This window comes from Rhododendron vialii, chromosome 7a, assembly GCF_030253575.1.
Source record: "Rhododendron vialii isolate Sample 1 chromosome 7a, ASM3025357v1".
Taxonomy (NCBI): Eukaryota; Viridiplantae; Streptophyta; class Magnoliopsida; order Ericales; family Ericaceae; genus Rhododendron; species Rhododendron vialii.
This window is the reverse complement of record NC_080563.1, coordinates 31,016,074-31,034,923: the sequence shown is the minus strand read 5'-3', so window position 1 is coordinate 31,034,923 and position 18,850 is coordinate 31,016,074. Positions and strand designations below refer to the sequence as shown.

General features: G+C 37.1%; 1 protein-coding gene and 1 long non-coding RNA gene across 2 annotated transcripts; one reads left to right on the top strand and one right to left on the bottom strand.

Moving 5' to 3' along the window:
* The first annotated feature begins 1,837 nt into the window (after window positions 1–1,837).
* On the top strand, window positions 1,838–7,053 carry LOC131332360 (uncharacterized). The gene is made up of 2 exons (XR_009201658.1): window positions 1,838–2,086; window positions 6,688–7,053. It is a non-coding gene; the product is annotated as an uncharacterized LOC131332360 (long non-coding RNA).
* Window positions 7,054–14,988: 7,935 nt separating this feature from the next.
* On the bottom strand, window positions 14,989–17,423 carry LOC131332359 (F-box/kelch-repeat protein SKIP25-like). Its single transcript, XM_058366544.1, has 2 exons — window positions 16,471–17,423; window positions 14,989–15,846 (listed from the first exon to the last, which is right to left on the bottom strand). Exons 1-2 carry the CDS (start codon window positions 17,159–17,161, stop codon window positions 15,350–15,352), a joined length of 1,188 nt encoding a protein of 395 aa, XP_058222527.1. The 5' UTR covers window positions 17,162–17,423; the 3' UTR covers window positions 14,989–15,349.
* Window positions 17,424–18,850: the final 1,427 nt, after the last annotated feature.

The window sequence follows — 18,850 nt, the reverse complement described above, 5'->3', positions numbered from 1 at the left end:
AAGTTAGTGGGTAAAAATTAATATATTTTTTATTTTATTCCTGAAAGTAGATTTTATTTGAAAAATTAGTGGGTAAAACTATAATGATAATGTCTCTATGGTAGTTAGTATGAAAAATTATAATGAGGATATTTCATTAATAAGTTGGATTTACGAAATGTGACACTTTAAAAGAGACGAAGGGAGTAACTTATAGTGTCACGTATTCATCACAAAATCTCAAACCCTTTGACAAAATCTCATTAGTTTTTGCATTTGTTAATTTTGCATTGAGTACTTTTTTTAAAAAGATTATTAGATTATCTCGACAAAAGGAATCAAAATAATAAAAATATATATGTACCAAACTAATTCTTTTTTAAATGATAATAATAAAAATAATCAAAAAGTCTGTCTTTTTACTTTTTAGATTTCTCTCATCGAGACATTCAATAATCAACACATAATTGATGTAAAACCAACAAAGACGATTTTTTTTTGAACATAAAAAAAAAAATCCAATGGGAATATTAAGCCAAAACGGGCCTAAGTTATATATTTTAGATTTTTTAACTGTTGTTATTTTACCAAAGAAAAAGGCGATTTGTTTGTTTGGTTACCGATATTTAATTGACCTAATTTTTGGGAAGTTGTTGCTCGCATCTAAGAGCATCCACATCAAAAACGCGACTTCTCCTTCAAAGTTAGAATAAAGAGGAAGTCGTCAAAATCTCACTTGCATCAGCCTCTTCCACTCCATCGCTACTTTGCAATTTCCCTTAACTTTGTTACAGTGCCTCGTTTTTTACTATTCATCCAACTATCTATTGTTTTACTTACTCCGTCCGGATTTAATTGTCCATAAGTCTATTCTAACCGGCTAAAAAATAGGTTATATCTTTGAATCCGTAATGAATTTCATATCGAATATGGATTTTGTTTGATAGATCTCGATTAGTTCTATAATACAATATTTTCGAAATCACGTAAAACATTATAAATTGAAAGATATAATCTATTGAAAAATGACACGAACTCCAAAAAAGGACCATTAAATCCGGACAGAGGGAGTATTATTTATTTAGGATCTGCAGAGTAGAAACTTGATTATGAAAGTTTTAAAGACAAAAATTAATTATGACATTTTAAGATAAAATAATCAGAAACATAAGATCTTCACATGTTCAAACGGATTACAAATTGGAGTACTTAATTTTTTGAAACTGTTTATATAGTAAACAATATGGTTAAAAAATTAAGTGCTCCACTTTTAATTTTTTTGAACCAGTACAAAGATTGTATTTTTTTAATCATTTTATCGTAAAGGGTCATAATTAATTTTTAGTTTTAGGGCTCTTATAATCAAGTTTTTGTTCTACAGGGTCCCAAATAAAGAGCAGATACTTAATTATGAGAGCTCTAGAGACAAAATTTAATTATAACCCTTTAGAATAATATGATTAGAAAAATAAAATTTTTGCACCGATTCAAAAAGATAAAAAATTGGAGCTCTTAATTTTTTTAATAGACCGCTATAGAGTATTACATTTGAGAAAAAAAAAAAAATAACATCTCAATATTATTTTGGTAGAAGAAGGAAATAATATTAAATAGACACAAATTAGAATAGAGAGTTTGATACATTATGCATTTTAAAAGTAACTAACTAAAATAATTAAATGACATTTTAAAATATAATTTAGTTTGAAATTTGTAGAGACCGGTGCGGATGCACTACTTATCTCCAAAGGGCAAATGGGGAGCACAGTAGACTGCTATGCAGGGCCCGGTCCGTAATTTCAAACCCCACCCACCCACCCACCCACCCGACCAACCCACCCATCCCTCAAATTAGAGTAGAGTAGTTTATATTTTTCGTGCTATTTCTAAAAATAAAAGAAAAAACTCCAAAATAAAATAGCCCTAGCAAAGGGCGCCGGAGCCGGAGAGAGAGAGAGAGAGAGAGAGAGAGAGAGAGAGAGAGATGACGAGGGGAAAGCAGAAAATCGAAGCGCAGAGAAGAAACGAGGAGAAGAATCAGAAATCGAAAGGGTCTCAGTTTGAGGCTCGTGCGGTCGCCCTCAAAGTCAGTTGTCCCATCTGTAAGGTTGCGTCTATGATTCTACCCGCTTTCCTTCTGTAGCATATATGTATTCGTTGAATTTTATTTGATTTGGCTATATGATTATTCAGATCGGGCTATATGATATCTAGGGCATCGAAATTTGCCAATCTATTTTGTGTGTGCGTATCAGGATTTCTCTAGGATTCCTAATTAAAGCGGCAAACTTTTTTTGATAACTCAGGCGCCCAGGCCAACTTACGCACACGCCTTGACTAATCTTGGGGGTCCAATCCCACCGTCCACTCACGGGGAGCCCAATTAAAAGCCGGAGCTCCGTGTGGACTGGCCCCTGGGTTTCAAACCTATAAAAGTGGCAAAATTGTTCTTAATGGTTCGATATTTAGGTTCCGTGGAGGGTTCTTCACTTCTTTGAGGATAATAACTGAGAAGATGGAGATTGCAAATGGTGTAGTAATGGGAGTTGTAGAGGCCGTCGTAGGGTGAAGAGCGAGGCTGGGGTTGGCTGTTTTAGAGTGGATGGCAGTGAAAGCGCTAGGGTCTTTGTGTCAAGAGTGAAGGAATCAATACTAGCATAGCAACTCTTCCTTTATAGGACTGAGAGGGACCTGTTGGGATAGGGTCAGGACTCTCCTAAGGCTGATCTGATAAGCTTCATATTAATTCCAACATATTCTAAAGCTTACCTTGTATTTCTCGAGATTAGTGTCCTGCCAGGTTAAGCCCAAGAATGTAGCCAATGCAAGTTATGTTGAGTGGCTCACACTGACCTATCCTCAAAACCCAACGATCCCCTGTGCTTAGCCACCAAACCACATGTGTCCCAATGTCCTGGAGTAGGTTCCCGTGGCACTGCCATCTTGGACAAGGGACTGTGTTCGAGCCGGATCGACACAAGAGTTTCTTTGATAATTGATTTTCTCCAGGAGGGCTTAACAGACGAGCTCTTGAGACCATATTGGGTCGAGCAGCCAATTCGATGTGACTTGAGCCCATCTCCAAGCGGGCTTTAGACTTTAGAGTTGGGCTCACGAGACCATATCGGGTTGAGCAGCCAATTTGATGCGACTTGGGCCCATCCAGGTTGGCCCATCCCTCAAGTTTAGACCACGATCTAATAACAGCTTTTAACATCGTCATTCTTGATTTTTACCTCTTCTACAGGTTCAAGAGCGAATTTAGGTCTAAGACAGGCTGGCCATGCCAGTTGAATTGAAGCTTCTTGTTGGAAAAAATGTTGATAATAATCTTGTTTTATTTATTAGGAACTGAAATACATACACTACTTATATGCTTCAATTACTTTTTCGTTGTTTAAGCGCTTTATATTTTGGAATTTCTATATCGTATTGTTGACTGTGGAAGATGGAGCTCAACAGTTGTTTGTATGCATACAATTACAATTACTCCCTTGTCAGTTTCCCTAACGATTATGTTATAGACCAGGTGCATAATTCACATTTAAGTGGGTTGTAACAGATATAGTAGCTTTTGGAAAGTGTGTGAGCACATTTCTATTTATCTATTCTGATATATAAAGAGAGCATAAATAGATGTATACTTTTTTTAGAGGCTGGCTCACAGTTTTGATTTCAAAAATTTCTACAAGTTTCAACTGCCAGCATTCGTAGACAGTTAGTAAATTATTTGAGTAGATAAGGACACATATAAACTAACTACAATACACTATCTTCCCAACATCTCACAGTTTTTTTCCAAAATTCAAGTGCCCCTCGATTCTTACTGCCAATGCATGACCGCTTTCCCACCTCTTCCTCCATGCTCAATGTAGCCATATAGGTATACTGAAGAAACAATAGATATAGAAAGAAAATATGCATTTGAATGCAGAAAGAATGAGATTACGAAGGAGAGTTATAAGAACAAGAAAGTACAATTTGCTTGCACTCTTCCGTGATGGAAGTATTCATTTTTGCAGGTTATCATGGACATTCATAATTCATTGTCTTCTACTAAGTGTCTTCCGTAAGACTTGATCTCATCTGATAGTAAATGTTATGCCATATGCAAATTATCTTTGCATCAGGATATCGATTTATTTATATATGTGATTTGGATACTGTTGTTTCCATTTGTCAGAACCAAGCATTACTGCTATAAATTTTGCCCTCGCATCGCCTATGCCCCGACTTCCAGTGTGCATTACGTATTCGTGTGCCGTGAGTTCTGCAAGGACGCATCTCCTTGCAATTGTGGCTGGTACTTGGCTCTAAAATCCATATCTTCCATACTCATTATGAGCCCTAAGGTACTTTAAAATTCGTTTCAACATCCCTAAAAGCTAAGAAGCACAATTACGGATACGGACACAAAAATGACACGATACAGAAACGCGAATACGCAGGACACGCGCATGTTGGACATACGTTCAATTACATGCATCCTTATATTGTTACACATGTATACCACCACAAGTCTACGTCCCATATTATATCGTAGATAAGATACCGTAGGATATGAAGAATCTAAACTGATATGTGGCCCAGCCGCTCTAGAAATTCTGAATAAATAGGGCATGAGTATGGTTTGGAATCCCCAATAAATCCTTACAAATTATTATTTTTCCAACTTTGTATATCATTGGGTTTATGTCAATTCTAAATTTTTTAATAAACACATGTCAGCATGTATCCAAGAAGTGTTGATCACATATTTTTTTCTTAGAATAATTATTTAAGGCTAGAACGCACCTAGGTGCAAAAGTCTGTTGGGGTCTAGGTGTGAGGCGCAAGGTGAGACACACCTTGATGAGAAAAGAATAGGGAAAATAGTATAAATAACTAAAACAAGTACTTTGAATAAAAAACAATATGGCAGTTTGGTGAACTTTATGTTACCATGTTATAGGAGAGATTTTAAGATAAGAGATTCATATATAATCATTAAAACATGAATACAAATCTGGCAATACGTCTCGTATATAGAATCCATATATGTAAGTGGAATACAAATAATTCATACCGCTTTCTTAACTACTAGTGAGTAATGCTAATTGTTATATTTTCGCCCCAATATATCATTCTAGAGAGAGAGAGAGAGAGAGAGAGATGTCGATTCAGGTTAGGTCAAAGTCAGCTGGTTCTGTGCACTCCAGAAATGTCGATTAGGGAGGTTACTCGATTAGGGTTTTCATGTTTTTACCCCTATTTTATTGTACTTCTCTTAGCTGGTAAAGAGGCGCGCCTTTCTTGTGCCTTTTGCCTTCAATTGATGCGTGAGCCTCTGAGCCTTAGCTGCACCTATGCATTGTTGCCCCGCCCAACCTTCTTGAAGCACCAGTCACGCACCTAGGTGCACATTTGATAACTATGGTTCTCAGTCAATGAAACCAATGAATTCGAATGAAGATTGTTATTGTCGAGGTATGGACAAAAGATAGTATCGAACACGTTTCCGAGAGTGTTTGAGGAGTGTCGAGGTTGGACACGGACACCTACATTCTTTTGAGAGATCTTGCGTCTTAGATTAAAAGGATATGATGTCTGGATTGACCAGTAATATCTCCATGTTGGATCTGTTTTTAAGGGACGACCTACTTGGTCCATCCTGTTCAGGTTAATGCTTCTGTGATCTTACTTCCAAATTTTCAATAACTGCAAATTGTCTTCAATTGACAACATATTGGACATAGCCAGTTAGAATGTATGTTCATAGAACCCAAGTTGAAAACACTCTTGGAATTAAAGAATTGGAGTCTGATTGGGTTTAGAAGCGTTACTGTACCTTTCTAGACTCGTCCCAAAAAAAGTACTGTTCTATTTGGGAAGGACCTTTCATAAGCACACTGGTCCAACCTAGCTTGTCAAGTGGTTAGACATGAATGTTTGAGCTTAATGTTAGCTCGTGCAATGCTCAAATTAAGTAAATTAAGTAGGATCCAACCTTGTGGAGCTACGTGTGTAAAGCACTATACATGGCTCGTCCTGGCTGTTTGCAGCCTCACAAGCGTTTGCATTTTGTATAGTGCAGATGGAGTGAAATGTGTAACGTTTTTTAATTTTTTTATATCTGAAATGTGTTAACTCTATGCAACTATTATTGTATGATGCTTCTTGCCACCATCAAAGTCATATTGAATTCAAAGCAAAAAGAGACAATAAAGAAACAAAAAAAACATAAGTAAACATGGTAATTAAGTAATAAAAAATTAAGGATGATATCGTAATTTTGAGGGGCACCCCTTGAATTTGAGTTTTTTGGAATTGCAATTACTGTATCTCCTTATAAAGTTAAAGTTCCCCAAAAAGGGGCTCTGTTTTTTTGGTGCTATTTAGATAGACTTATTGGAGATTAATACTCATTGAAGAAGTCAGGTGTGTTTCGTTGAAACCTTATAAAGGGTCTTGGCTAGTGTTGGAGATGCAATGTTTTCTGGTCAACGCTTTTGTTCCATTACTTCTCCTTTTCTGCTTTTTATAAAACACGCTCACTATTGTAATCAGCCAGTTATGCTGCAAGTTTTCCTTCATTGATGCCGCACAATAATTCTATATTCTCGTGTGTTCTATCATTTTTTAGAGCTTTCGCATGCTCCTGCCTTCATTTGCTGCTCTTGTTAGTTGCATAAAACTATGAGTAAGCTCTGGAAATGTAATGGTTTTCAGGCACAGCTAGCTAATCAAAATCAGCTTGTTGATCACTATGCCTCCAAGCATCCAAGAGAGAATCCTCCTGCTAGCAGTTCACAATGACCTTTCAGTTCACTGGTAAAGCTGCTTCCATGTGTTTCTCTGTGTGTCATAATGTATAATGAAAGGTCATATATCTGTACCTAGATCACCAGAGAATCTCTTCCCGAAGAATAGATTCTTGCTTTGACTCCTTTCAAGGGATTGTGATGGCATGGCCTTCGTAGAGTACTTGTTCATGCAAATTCTGTCTGCTTTTGAATCCCGGACTTCTTTGAGGATTTACCAAGTGAAGGAAGTTTAAATGAAAACGAAAGAAATAAATTTAGCTCCTTCACGTCATTATCTTCTTCTCGGTTCCTTCACCTTTTCCATTCCCTCCATAAAACTCTCTAAAAGTACATGATCCAAGCACAATTTAAGTCGATTTCGCAAGAGGAAGGTTTGCATTCCGCATGGATTGTCCCCTGCGATGCAGAATCAAATGTCAACTTTTGCTATGGTGCTATGTCATTAACATGTTCTCCCTTGTGTTATCCAGAGTCAAATTTCATGGGTCTGGATGGATCATTGATTCTGTACAGTGGGTCTGTTTGATCATGGGTTGAACGAGAGATTTATGGAGGATAAAAAAGAGTAAAATGTTAATGAATAAGAAGATTCTCTACAAATCCAGGATGGCACAGCCTAAAGGTGCCATGAGGGGGGTGGGTGGGGGGTGGGGCGGGGGCGCAAGTCATTGTATGGTTCCTAGTGGTGCTTGAGGTTTGTTTGGAACTTAGGGAAAAAAAATTGAGAGGAAACAAAGGAGAAAATTAAAATATAAAAAATAAAATTAGAACTTTAAGAATCAGGCACAGTGAATTTTTCCTTCACAGTATCTTCGAAGTTTCCTTTTCCATTCCTTTCGTTTCTTTTCCCTTCTTTTCCTTAATTTCCAAACAGGCCGTAAATCATATTTATGGATATCTGGAAGAATTTACAGAGCAAAAGAAAAAATAACGGGCAAAGTGAAGAATGATTCTTATCGTTTTCCTTATCTGGTTATCATTGTATTCCTTTTTATATTCCTTGTTCATTTTTTTTGCCCCTTAACCATATCTCTCCACAAATTATGAATCACACATAACCTTCAAAGAAAAGAAGAAAAAAAAAACCCTTAGCTGGTTGAATGTACCAAACTTTGCTATTGTGGTTTGGAGAATATTTTTGTTGCTTGTCTGTATTTATATAGCTTCTTAATTGTTACTAGTTTTTTATTTTTTCAAATGAAATGATTTTACTATAGAGCATGGTTGCATCATTTCCGGGCGAAGGCGAAAGCCACACTTTGGTCAGAACAGCGCTGCATGGCCTGTGTGGTTTTTGTTGGACTCTTATTTAAAAAGTGATAAAATTGATTTTTGTAATCTATTTTTTAAAGGGAATTGATTTTTTCACTCCCTTTTTGTTAATGTCACTCCCTTCTCTCACAAAACAATTCATCTAATAAGACACAAAGGAGAGTGACATTAACAAAAATGAGAGTGGCAAAATCATTCCCCTTTTTAAATTCATTTGAATTTACAATATTGCCTTCTGAGTGTGAAAATTTGAACTAAGGAAAGGATGATATTTGTTAAAAAAAAGGTAACATGGTAAATTGATATGAATAAATATAATAAAAAAAAGTGCAGATATAGAAGAGGAGAGTGTGAGGATCACATATCACTTTCCTAACTGTGAATGGATTTTGAAATGGGGAATCAAATTGAAATTTGAAAAACAGAAAATGAAAAGGAAAAAAGTTGGTAACCAAACATTTGGGACCATTCGGATCAAAAAAAAAAAAACATTTGGGACCATGGTTTACTTTCCTTTGAAGCATAAAATACTCACATGCAAACTCTTTATTCACTTTCTAAGACAGGAGTACTATAGTAGGTGTAGTATCTCTGCATAGGAAAAGTATAAATTTCAATGGAGCATTAAATGCGGCCGCCATTCTGCCATCCATTACAGGTTCAACTTTCTAAAAGTAGGAGTAGAACCACAAGAAACGAGGGATTAGGAGTAATGCCGTGTGTTACAAACTATGCTCTTTGCGGATAAAAAAAAAAAAATTTATGCTCTTTTTTTCAGAAAGACTAGGTACACCGCATGGAATGTGGTGACCGGTCCACAGCACGGCTATTGGGGTTCATTTCGGGTTCTATAAAAATATAAAAAAATATTTATAAATTTTAAGATAATATTTTATAGGACCCTGTAAAAAATCAACTTCAACGGATATCGGTAGATATACTTTTTGAATTTATAAGGGTGAAAACTGCGAAACTGAACAGTTTCGTTCCTACAAATTTAAAAAACATATCTACCGATATCTGTTGAAATTGATTTTTTACAAAGCCCTATAAAATAGTATTATTTTAAAATTTATGAATATTTTTCTGTATATTTGTGAGGTCTGGAATGGGCTCCAATAGCTGTGCGGTGGACGGTCACCGCACCACACATGCGGTGGTCGTAGTCTGGCTCATTTTTTTTCTGCCATCCATTACAGGTTCAACTTTCTAAAAGTAGGAGTAGAACCACAAGAAACGAGGGATTAGGAGTAATGCCGTGTGTTACAAACTATGCTCTTTGCGGATCAAAAAAAAAAAAATTTATGCTCTTTTTTTCAGAAAGACTAGGTACACCGCATGGAATGTGGTGACCGGTCCACAGCACGGCTATTGGGGTTCATTTCGGGTTCTATAAAAATATAAAAAAATATTTATAAATTTTAAGATAATATTTTATGGGACCCTGTAAAAAATCAACTTCAACGGATATCGGTAGATATACTTTTTGAATTTATAAGGGTGAAAACTGCGAAACTGAACAGTTTCGTTCCTACAAATTTAAAAAACATATCTACCGATATCTGTTGAAATTGATTTTTTACAAAGCCCTATAAAATAGTATTATTTTAAAATTTATGAATATTTTTCTGTATATTTGTGAGGTCTGGAATGGGCTCCAATAGCTGTGCGGTGGACGGTCACCGCACCACACATGCGGTGGTCGTAGTCTGGCTCATTTTTTTTTGGTAATGCATGGTGTGTCTAGCCAATTTATACGCATCTCAGACTAATTTTTACACCCTCTTCCACAGTCATTTCACATGTTTTTTTGCATGAATTGAAGTGATCTCAGTAATCATTGACAAAAAAAAAATCAAACCTGAAATTTTAAAATTCAACAAACACCTAAATTTCAAGTTAAAACCATGTCAACCCTTGGTTCATGAGTCACAAACGTACAAATTAAAGAAGGAGAAATCTACCTCCCTGTAAGTGGGTCCTTACCTTTTTACTACTTTTGTACGTTTCTGAAAGCATTTTGGCAGGTAAACGGTCTCCTTTTTAAATGACGGAAACAACCCTCCTTTCAGTCATTTACCTTCCCTCATTTTCCTCCGAAGTTGCTAGGATTTATATTTAAGGGCCTGTTTGGACGGAGTGAAAACAGGGGGGTAAAAATAAGAGGGGGTGAATGGGGTGGGGCTCACCGTTAAGCCGGTGTTTGGAAACGAAAATTGCAGGGGTCTTAGTTTTCACCCCTTCTTCTTTTTCACTCATTTCAGGGATTCTCGGGTATAATTTTTGGGCACCCTTTGACCTCCCCAAATTTAATCCGGCTTTAGAGGGAGGAATTTGGACGAAATTACCCTTGCTTATCCCCTTTCTCCAACCCGAAAAACTCCTTATTTAATTTCAGGACTCTCTTAGGGTGCTCATTAAAAGGTCTTAGAACAAAAAATCCATTATGACCATTTAAGATAAAATGATCAGAAAAATAAGATCTTCGCACCGGTTCAAATGGATTGAAAATTAGAACACCTATTTTTTTTACACTATTTATATATTAAAAAATATAGTTAAAAAAATTAAGTGTTTCAATTTTCAATCCGTTTGAGCAGGTGCGAAAATCATATTTTTTAATCATTTTATCTTAAATAGTCATAATGGATTTTGGGCTCTAAGGCCTTTCAACGAGCACCCAAAAACTCCTTATTTAGTTTCAAAGCTCTCTTAGGGTGCTCATTGAAAGGCTTAGAACCAAAAATTCATAATGACCATCTAAGATAAAATTATCAGAAAAATAAGATATTCGCACTGGTTCAAACGGATTGAAAATCGGAACACTTAATTTTTTAACTATATTTTTTAATATATAAATGGTGTAAAAATGTTTTTTATTATAAAATTTTTAGAATAGACATTTTTTAATATTGAAAATTGAATTTATATACTTATTTTAATACGTAATCAAACTTAACACTGCACATGGACAAAATAGTCATTTGATAGCTTTTCCCACCATCCACCCTTCTTATCCCCCCCATTCTATAAACCATCCAAACAAAGTCAAATTTTATCCCCCTATTTAATACTCCATCCAAACCACATACTATTTTATCCTCCCTTCATAAACCATCAAAATTAATATTCCCTACTATTTTATCCCCCCTTCATATTTTTTACCCTTAATTTTTTACCTGCATCCAAACGGGCCCTAAGGGGTGTTTCCACTAATAAAAAAAGGGTATAAATTTAAAGCATTTTACCATTTTATTTTTACTAACAAAAAAGTTTCAGGATTTTACCATCTCGTTTTTACCAACAAAAAATATTGTCAATTTTTTTTTTGCTACAGTAACTTTACTCGTAAACTCATCAACAATTTATTTACTACTGGAAGCACCTACCAACTTCTCAACTATAAATAAAAATCTACTACAAATTTTTTACTACTTGAAACACCCCTATATTTTGTTTTTGAAGGATCTGAGTTCAATTTGAAAGACTTTTGCACAAAATGATGGCAGGAATGGCTAGTTGGGGATTAACTTTATTTTGTTTTCAAAGATCACAACTCAATTAAGTTGTAGATTTTTGCAAAAATAGTAATAATATGGGTAGTTGAGAAGTAATTTTATAAAGGAATTAAGGTAAACTGTTTATGCATATTGAGGGTTGTTTTGGATATCCAATTGTAAGTTGAATTTGATTATATTTTTCTTTTTATATTTGTATGTGCCTTGCTGCTGATGTCGGAAACATGAGATTTTTGTATGGATTTAAAACCTTTGATTAGTATAAGATTTGGTGGTTGTTCATATTTTATGCATTTTTTGATTTAGTTTTGAAAGAATCACTCTTAAGGGCAAAAAGCAGCCGATAAATACAAAGAGAAAAGGATAAAAGTAAACCCCGAGGGGTTGGCATAGTGGGTAAAGTCTAAGACGGTTTGTTACCTCCAAAGGTCTCGAGTTCGAATCTTCACAAGTGCTATCAATTTTTCTGAGGCGGTGAGATTAGGCTCCCAGAATTAATTGAAATGCGCATAAGGTAACATAGACACTTGAGTTATTAAAAAAAGGGACAAAAAGTAGCCATGAATATTTTTAAAAAAAGATAAGAAGTAGCCATGAACTTGCAAACAACAAAAAGTAGAGGTGAACAACGACGGGCAACGCAGGCATTTAAGAAAAGTAGAAAGTACATCTGACATGTAAAAACACAAAAGTTTAGTAAGGGAATAAGAATGTGACATGTGGATTTTATATTATAAAGTAATAAACATTTGTATTTTTTATTGTCAACTCAATGAGTTATAGAGGGGCCGATTAAAGAAACAGAAGACAATGAAAAATCATGTTAAAGTTGAGGTCCCATTGATGTTGGAAAGACTAGAATAAAATATGGAAGAAGACTAAGAGCAAGTACACCAGCCTAGCAAAATCACCTTTTGTAGCTATTTTACCGAAGACAGACACGAGAACAAGGATACAGCAGCTTTGGCAAACAGGGAGGTATTTTCCCTTTGTGCACTGTAGCTCTCCAGGTTTACCGGAGACTGTTCACAAGGTATCCACTAAAGTATTTTTTTTTTCTCTCCTCCCTACCACTCTCTCGTTCTTTCTCTCTACCACACAGTATGCCAACGATCGACGATGAAGAAAAGTTTGGGATTTGGGTTTGAAGTGATGATCGGTGTCGATCTTCACCGGCAAGGTCCGGCGACCTCAATCTCACCTGGCTTGCTCCGGCGACCTCCACCGCGACGACGGCAGTATAGACAGGCTGAACGAAGCATATCCATAGCCATAGGGGTGTGTGTGTAGAAGTATATGTATCTATCGATAGGGTGTGTGTGTGTGTATATACGTATGTATGTATGCTTGTATAATATTTTACGAGTTTTAGGTGGATTGAGGGAAGATGATAGAGAGACTGGTGAAGGGTGAGAGGAAAAAGTAGGTAGGTAGGTAAAACATAAATTTGTACTTTTTGAGTAGGTATTTTTGCTATTCTCTGTGTACATGCTCTATGAAAAGTGCATCGGTTTCTTCCTATTCCGTGTGACACTCCGCTTTCCGATGGCCGACGGTACTGCAAGATGGCAGGCTCCGTCCGGACGGGAGGGGGCAAGTCCTGGTTTATAAGAAAAGATTCCTCTTACTTGTAGAAGGTGTTTTAAAATCGTGAGGATGAGCCAAAGCGCATAAAAACTTTACAGTTAAGCGTACTCATCCTGGGGTAGTTCAGGGATGGGTGACTTACTGGGAAGTCTATGAACTTTGGACATCCAAAGCCGGATAATATTGTACAAAGATGGAGCGGGTCGTTACATTTCGGGCGGCTCATCCCTAGGAAAATGCTACACAAGAAGTTTTACTTACTATTTTCTTTTTAATATAGGATAGGAAAATGCCAAAACTAGCCTACTTGGCTTTTGTTAATGTTGGAAAAGTATGTGGAAATGTTTATGAAAAGTTACTAATTTGGATTGTGTAAAAATGTACTTAAAAGTGTAAAGAAATGTCACTTTCTTAGCTTATAGATAACTCAACAAGCAGTCAATAGAAGAATCCTTTCATATAAACTCTCTCCATCCAAATTTGTTTGTCTATTATATTATATTCCAATCTATAATGGCGTTTAGGATGTTGAAAACTTTGCATAGTAGAATTAATCAATAACTATTAAACGAGATTCATATTACATATGTTGGAGATTCGTATGAGAAGATGTAAGCAATTGAAAATTGGCAAAATCAACAAATATTAAGAGCATCATCAATGGCCTAATCAAAATCAAACAGTTGCTAAGGATATGAGTGTTTGCTCAAATAAATACTCATATTGGAATAACTAAACTTAACAAGCTCCTAGCAATGAACCATTTTTTGACCATTAGATAACCAAAATTAGCAATTTTTTGTCAATAATCATTTAGTGAACCCCACATATTTTCAATCAAGTACATCCATCATTACAGAAAAACCTTCTCTCTTTTCAACAAGGTTTTCAAAATTTTAAAAAACTGTTTTCATTGAAAAGAAAAAACAGTTTTAAGAAGAAAAAAGAAGGCTATTTACAAAAACACTTTTTGAAAAAACTATATATACACAAAACTGTTTTTTTAAATGTTTTTACAAAAAACAGCTTCTTTTTTTTCAAATTTTATTCTATTTTTAAAATTGTTTTTTCAAAAAACTGTTCTTTTTTAAAGAACTGTTTTTTCAGAAACCGTTTTCCTTTTAAAACTTTAAAAAAAATTCAAAAACTTTTTCTATTTCAAATAAATCGTTTTTACTAGTTTGAAAACTATGTTTAAAAAAACTATTTTCTATGTTCAAAATTTTTAGTTTTTTTGTAGTTTGAAAAGGTAATGTAGCAAATTTTGATTATTTAACTTTGATTATGTCACTATAAATCTCTATATTGCTTAACCTTAGCAATCCCTTACAAAGAACAAAAAAATTGTTAACATAATATTTTCCAATATTATGTTGTGAAGAAAAACGAAAGATGTATTATTTATTGTATTCAAATCATAACCTAGCACGCCTTTACATAGACTACAAGACGCATAAAAAGAAAATACGCATAATAAGGAAACTTATACTAACTAGGAGACATAATAATAAAGCTTAGAAAATAATATTTTTTAATATTATGTTAACATCCCACCTCAAACTCAAGTAGATCTACCAACTTGAATTTGACAAAGCCAAAAGAAACCAGGAGCAGCCAAGCCAAGAGAAATAAGAAGCAGCCAGGGAAGAGAAACGGCCAGAAGAGCCAAAAACAGCCATGATAGTAGAGATTTGAAGTAAAATCCGAGTGCAAGAGCCAATTACATATTACTACGTGTGCCCGGCGGACTGCAATGAAGTATAGCCTGCCCGCTGAAAGCGAAAATTCTACAAGGCCTAGATCTTATAGCTCTAATACCATGTGAAGAAAAAACAATATAGATGTTTTATTGATTGTATTCAAACCATAACCCAGCACGCCTTTATATAGGCTACAAGACGCATAATAAGAAAACTTAGACTAACTACGAAACATAATAATAAAACTTAGAAAATATGTCAACATAATTTTTTTTAATATTATGTTAACAAAAAATAATGTGACAATTTTTGGTTAACGAAAGAAACGAAAAATGCCGTGAGTTACAATCAACGTTCTGGTCAACACCCCAAAAGACAAAAAAATACTACTCCAACAAAGAAAAATCACATTAAAGGTGAGGTCCCATTTGATGCGGAAAGAATAGAATAAAACACTGGAGAAAAGTTCGAATCTCGAACCGGTTCCATCTCAATCCGGCCGGCTCATCCTCGGCAAGACATGAACCGCCACCGCCTGAAACCCAACCGGCACATCCAAAACTCCACACACTCTTGCCGGCGACGCAACCACATCCACCACCACAATCCCGCCGCCGCTTTCGACGACGCACACCCTGCCGCCGCCTGCCGCCATCTGCTCCGCCCCAACCAGCCTCTCCTCCGCTAGTATCTCCTCCCACCCATCCGCGCCCGCGTCGTACTTCCTCAGCACCCCCTTGGTCTCGTCCACCGCGTACAGCGTTTCCTCGTCCATCGCCGCCGCCGGACCCCGCCACCCGGATATCATCCCGTCTGGCATCTCGGACCAGTCGTCGGCCGCCACGTCGTAAATTACACCTTGTTTGGCCGAACCGCCTTTCACGTTCACCATACAGAGCTTGCCTCTCCAGCCGACAGCGTCGATTGCTTCTCGACTGAATTTCGCGTCCCTCATTGGTTCCAGTTTCTCCCATTTCCAATTTCTTCCTGTTTCATCAAAAATAAAAATTAGAAAAATAATTCCCGTAAAACGTTTTTTTTTTTTTTCAGAAACAAAAAAGAAAATTGTAGATTAAGGATTGTTCTTCCTAGATTATCTAGTATTTTGGGCAATACCATACAAGGGTATTTGCTTTGGTTTTAATTGGGCTTTAACCGGTAGACAACGAGACTGATTCAGGATTGGTTGAGCTGCGTGTAAGCTGGACACGATACCTAAGCTACGCATGCTGTGCACGTAGCACAGCTCATACCTATGCTATTGAAATAAATTAACAAAAATTCTGAAACCACACTACACAATCAGTTCCTGTGGGTGTGTAAATAAGTGCAAGAGTTGGTGTGGTTCAAAACTTATTGAAAAATTAATTTGTTTGATGCTTTATTCTTTTATGACGAAGGAATCATCCCACTAACTAGACCATCCATAGAACGTAAACCTCTGAGCGATCCGAAGCAAATCATCGCCTCGAGCCACCAGGTAATTCGTGGTTCCAACCCTGTTGAGGAGTCGAACCCTGCCCAATACCCGGCAAGAGCCCTTCCCTGGGGCAAGGGAAAAAAAAAAAACACTAATAAAACGAGAGGATCCTGTTTCGCAGAAATACGCACCGTTACTTCTGTGGCGGACGGAATTGTTACTTCCAAGGTCCCACTTCTCAACGGATCGAGCAACATCCGGAGCGTAGTGGGACCCGATCCCACTCGCCACGAACACCGTGCTGCGCGATGTGCCGGCGGCGCACCACCGGCGCGGCGTATCAATAGGGGGACCGAACCCCCAACTCCGCGAAACCGGGTCGAACACGAGCGGGCGGGGGAGTGCCGGAACGAGGTTGTCGGCGGTGGCGGCGAGGAGGACCAAGTTGCCCGAAACCGACACGGATTGGATGGGCAAGTTTCGGGACAAGAAGGAAGGGTGGCGAAGCACCGGGCGGAGAGGCGGGTGGGGAGGTGGGGGCAGGGCTTGCCAATTATCCGACGATGAGACGGGATCGAGGGTGTATATTTCAAGCGGGCGGTGGGATTGGGATTGGTCGGGCAACACGAGAGCGTAGAGAGAGAGGAAGGGAAGGAAAGAAGGGGAGTAGAGGAGGCGGCGCCACGAGCGGCAGACGGAGTAGAGAGTGGCGGGGCGGTGGACTAGAGACAGGATGAGTTGGGCTATGTGGTCGGGAAGGCCCGGTAACAACGGCTGGTGGTCAGGCTCACATCGGTCTGTTGTTTTATGGCGCTTCGTCGTGGGTGTGGAAGAAACTGTAATTGCTGTGCTTGGAATGGGGGCTTGGGCCATCTCTTCCATTGGGAGGGAAATGGAGAGAGATGTAGGCTTTTTAGGAGTTCCTTTAAGAGGAGGAGAGTTGTTAAAAATGGAAAGGGTTGTGTGGCGTTATCTTATATTGGGAGGTTTGAAAGCGTACATGAAACTCATCCATAAAGATGTACATAAAAAGAGAATGGATGGCTCATCTTCACAATGCTTCGATTCTGAACCGTCCATTGTAATTTTATGTATACTTTCATGGATGAGTTTCGTGTACCTTACCATTTTCGTTGTCTTGGGGTTAGCTTCCCCTCGTACCTCAATCCACCATACCGCTCCATACTCTCTTTCTGTGGGCCTCCTTTCCTTACCCGTGTTAAGAGTCCAAACCGTTGATCTTGAACATTCTGCAGAGAAAAAACATTTGTGTAAAAAATAAGTTGGATTTGATACCGATAGATGTGCAAAGAACTCGTATAAAATGAACAGAATAAATTAAAATTGTTTTTGGTCGTCGATTTTATACAAGTGGTTCATGTATCTATTGAGCTTCAATCAAACTGATTTTTAATGGGGATTCCTCTCATCTAGGAAATGTTCGAGATTAGCGATTAGGATTAGTATTTATTTGGGTCCTAAATGGGCCCGAAAATAAAAAAGAGAACATGGTGGAGTATGGTGGATTGAGGCATGAAGGCCCCTTATCTTTTTCTGAGTGTGTAGTTTTTTTATTTTTGGGAAAATGACGGTCAATGACGTGTTTTGATAATTAATACCTGTCAATGACATTTTCTGCATTAACAAATGTTCTCAGCATGTCTTTGGCGGGTATTAATTATCAAAACACGTTCTGGGCCGTCATTTTCCCCTTTTTTTATGTTGATTATGTCTGTGTAGTTAACAGAAAGTCTGTCCACACATACATTTTATGCACAGATTTTGCATAGGTTTTTTTTTTGCGGGACCCACCAGAGCCCAACACGGGTTCCGCACGAATAATCCAAGTCGTTCATTAAATGTAAAACACTTTTTCAAGGGTTCTTGTGAAAAATCAGCTCAATCCGATACCTATAAGTTTTCGATCCAATCAACTAACTTTTCATTGAGATTTCAGAATAATGAAAAGTTAAATGATTGAATCGAGCACTTATAAGCATCGAATTGAGTTAATTTTTCATGGAGACTCTTGAAAAAAATCATTGCATAATCTATGCACTTTTATCTAGCAGCTTTCTTTAGTTTCAATTGTTTCTTTATTGGCTAGGAAATGATGTCAACTGGGAGGATAATAAGTGACACATGTTGAGATTTTTTTCGGATCTCTTTTGGTCGGGCACAAGCTGGTGATGAGAGGCCACCCAATGTCAAGTCTAAAAAGGCAACCATTATCTTTTAGGACATAAGCAAACAAACAAAGGCCACAACTTTTTTTAGGTTTGGTACGATACATAAAGTGAATCTGGACTGTCCATATTGAGTCATGCTAAGAAAAACTTGATGAGAATTCAAGGTCCTCTGTAAAATCACTTGTGTGGATAAAAGAAGGGGCTCGATGTTTGAGGTCTGGCCGAATTCTGTAGTCTCAACGTAAATAGATTGTCTTTGACTCAATCGGAGAGGAGATTGGTTGATATATGCGTAAACCAATCCGAACACATCTGATTGTCCAAAAAAAAAGAAAGGTTCGTTTTAGTACAAGAGATAAATGGGCAAGGACAGATGAATGTA

Bases quoted from the DNA above. Each gene is read 5' to 3' on its own strand.
- LOC131332359 (XM_058366544.1), bottom strand. From the start codon at position 17,161: ATGGAAGAGATGGCCCAAGCCCCCATTCCAAGCACAGCAATTACAGTT. The intron at 15,847-16,470 runs GTGCGTATTTCT...TTGATGAAACAG, and splicing joins CGTCCGCCACAGAAGTAACG to GAAGAAATTGGAAATGGGAG.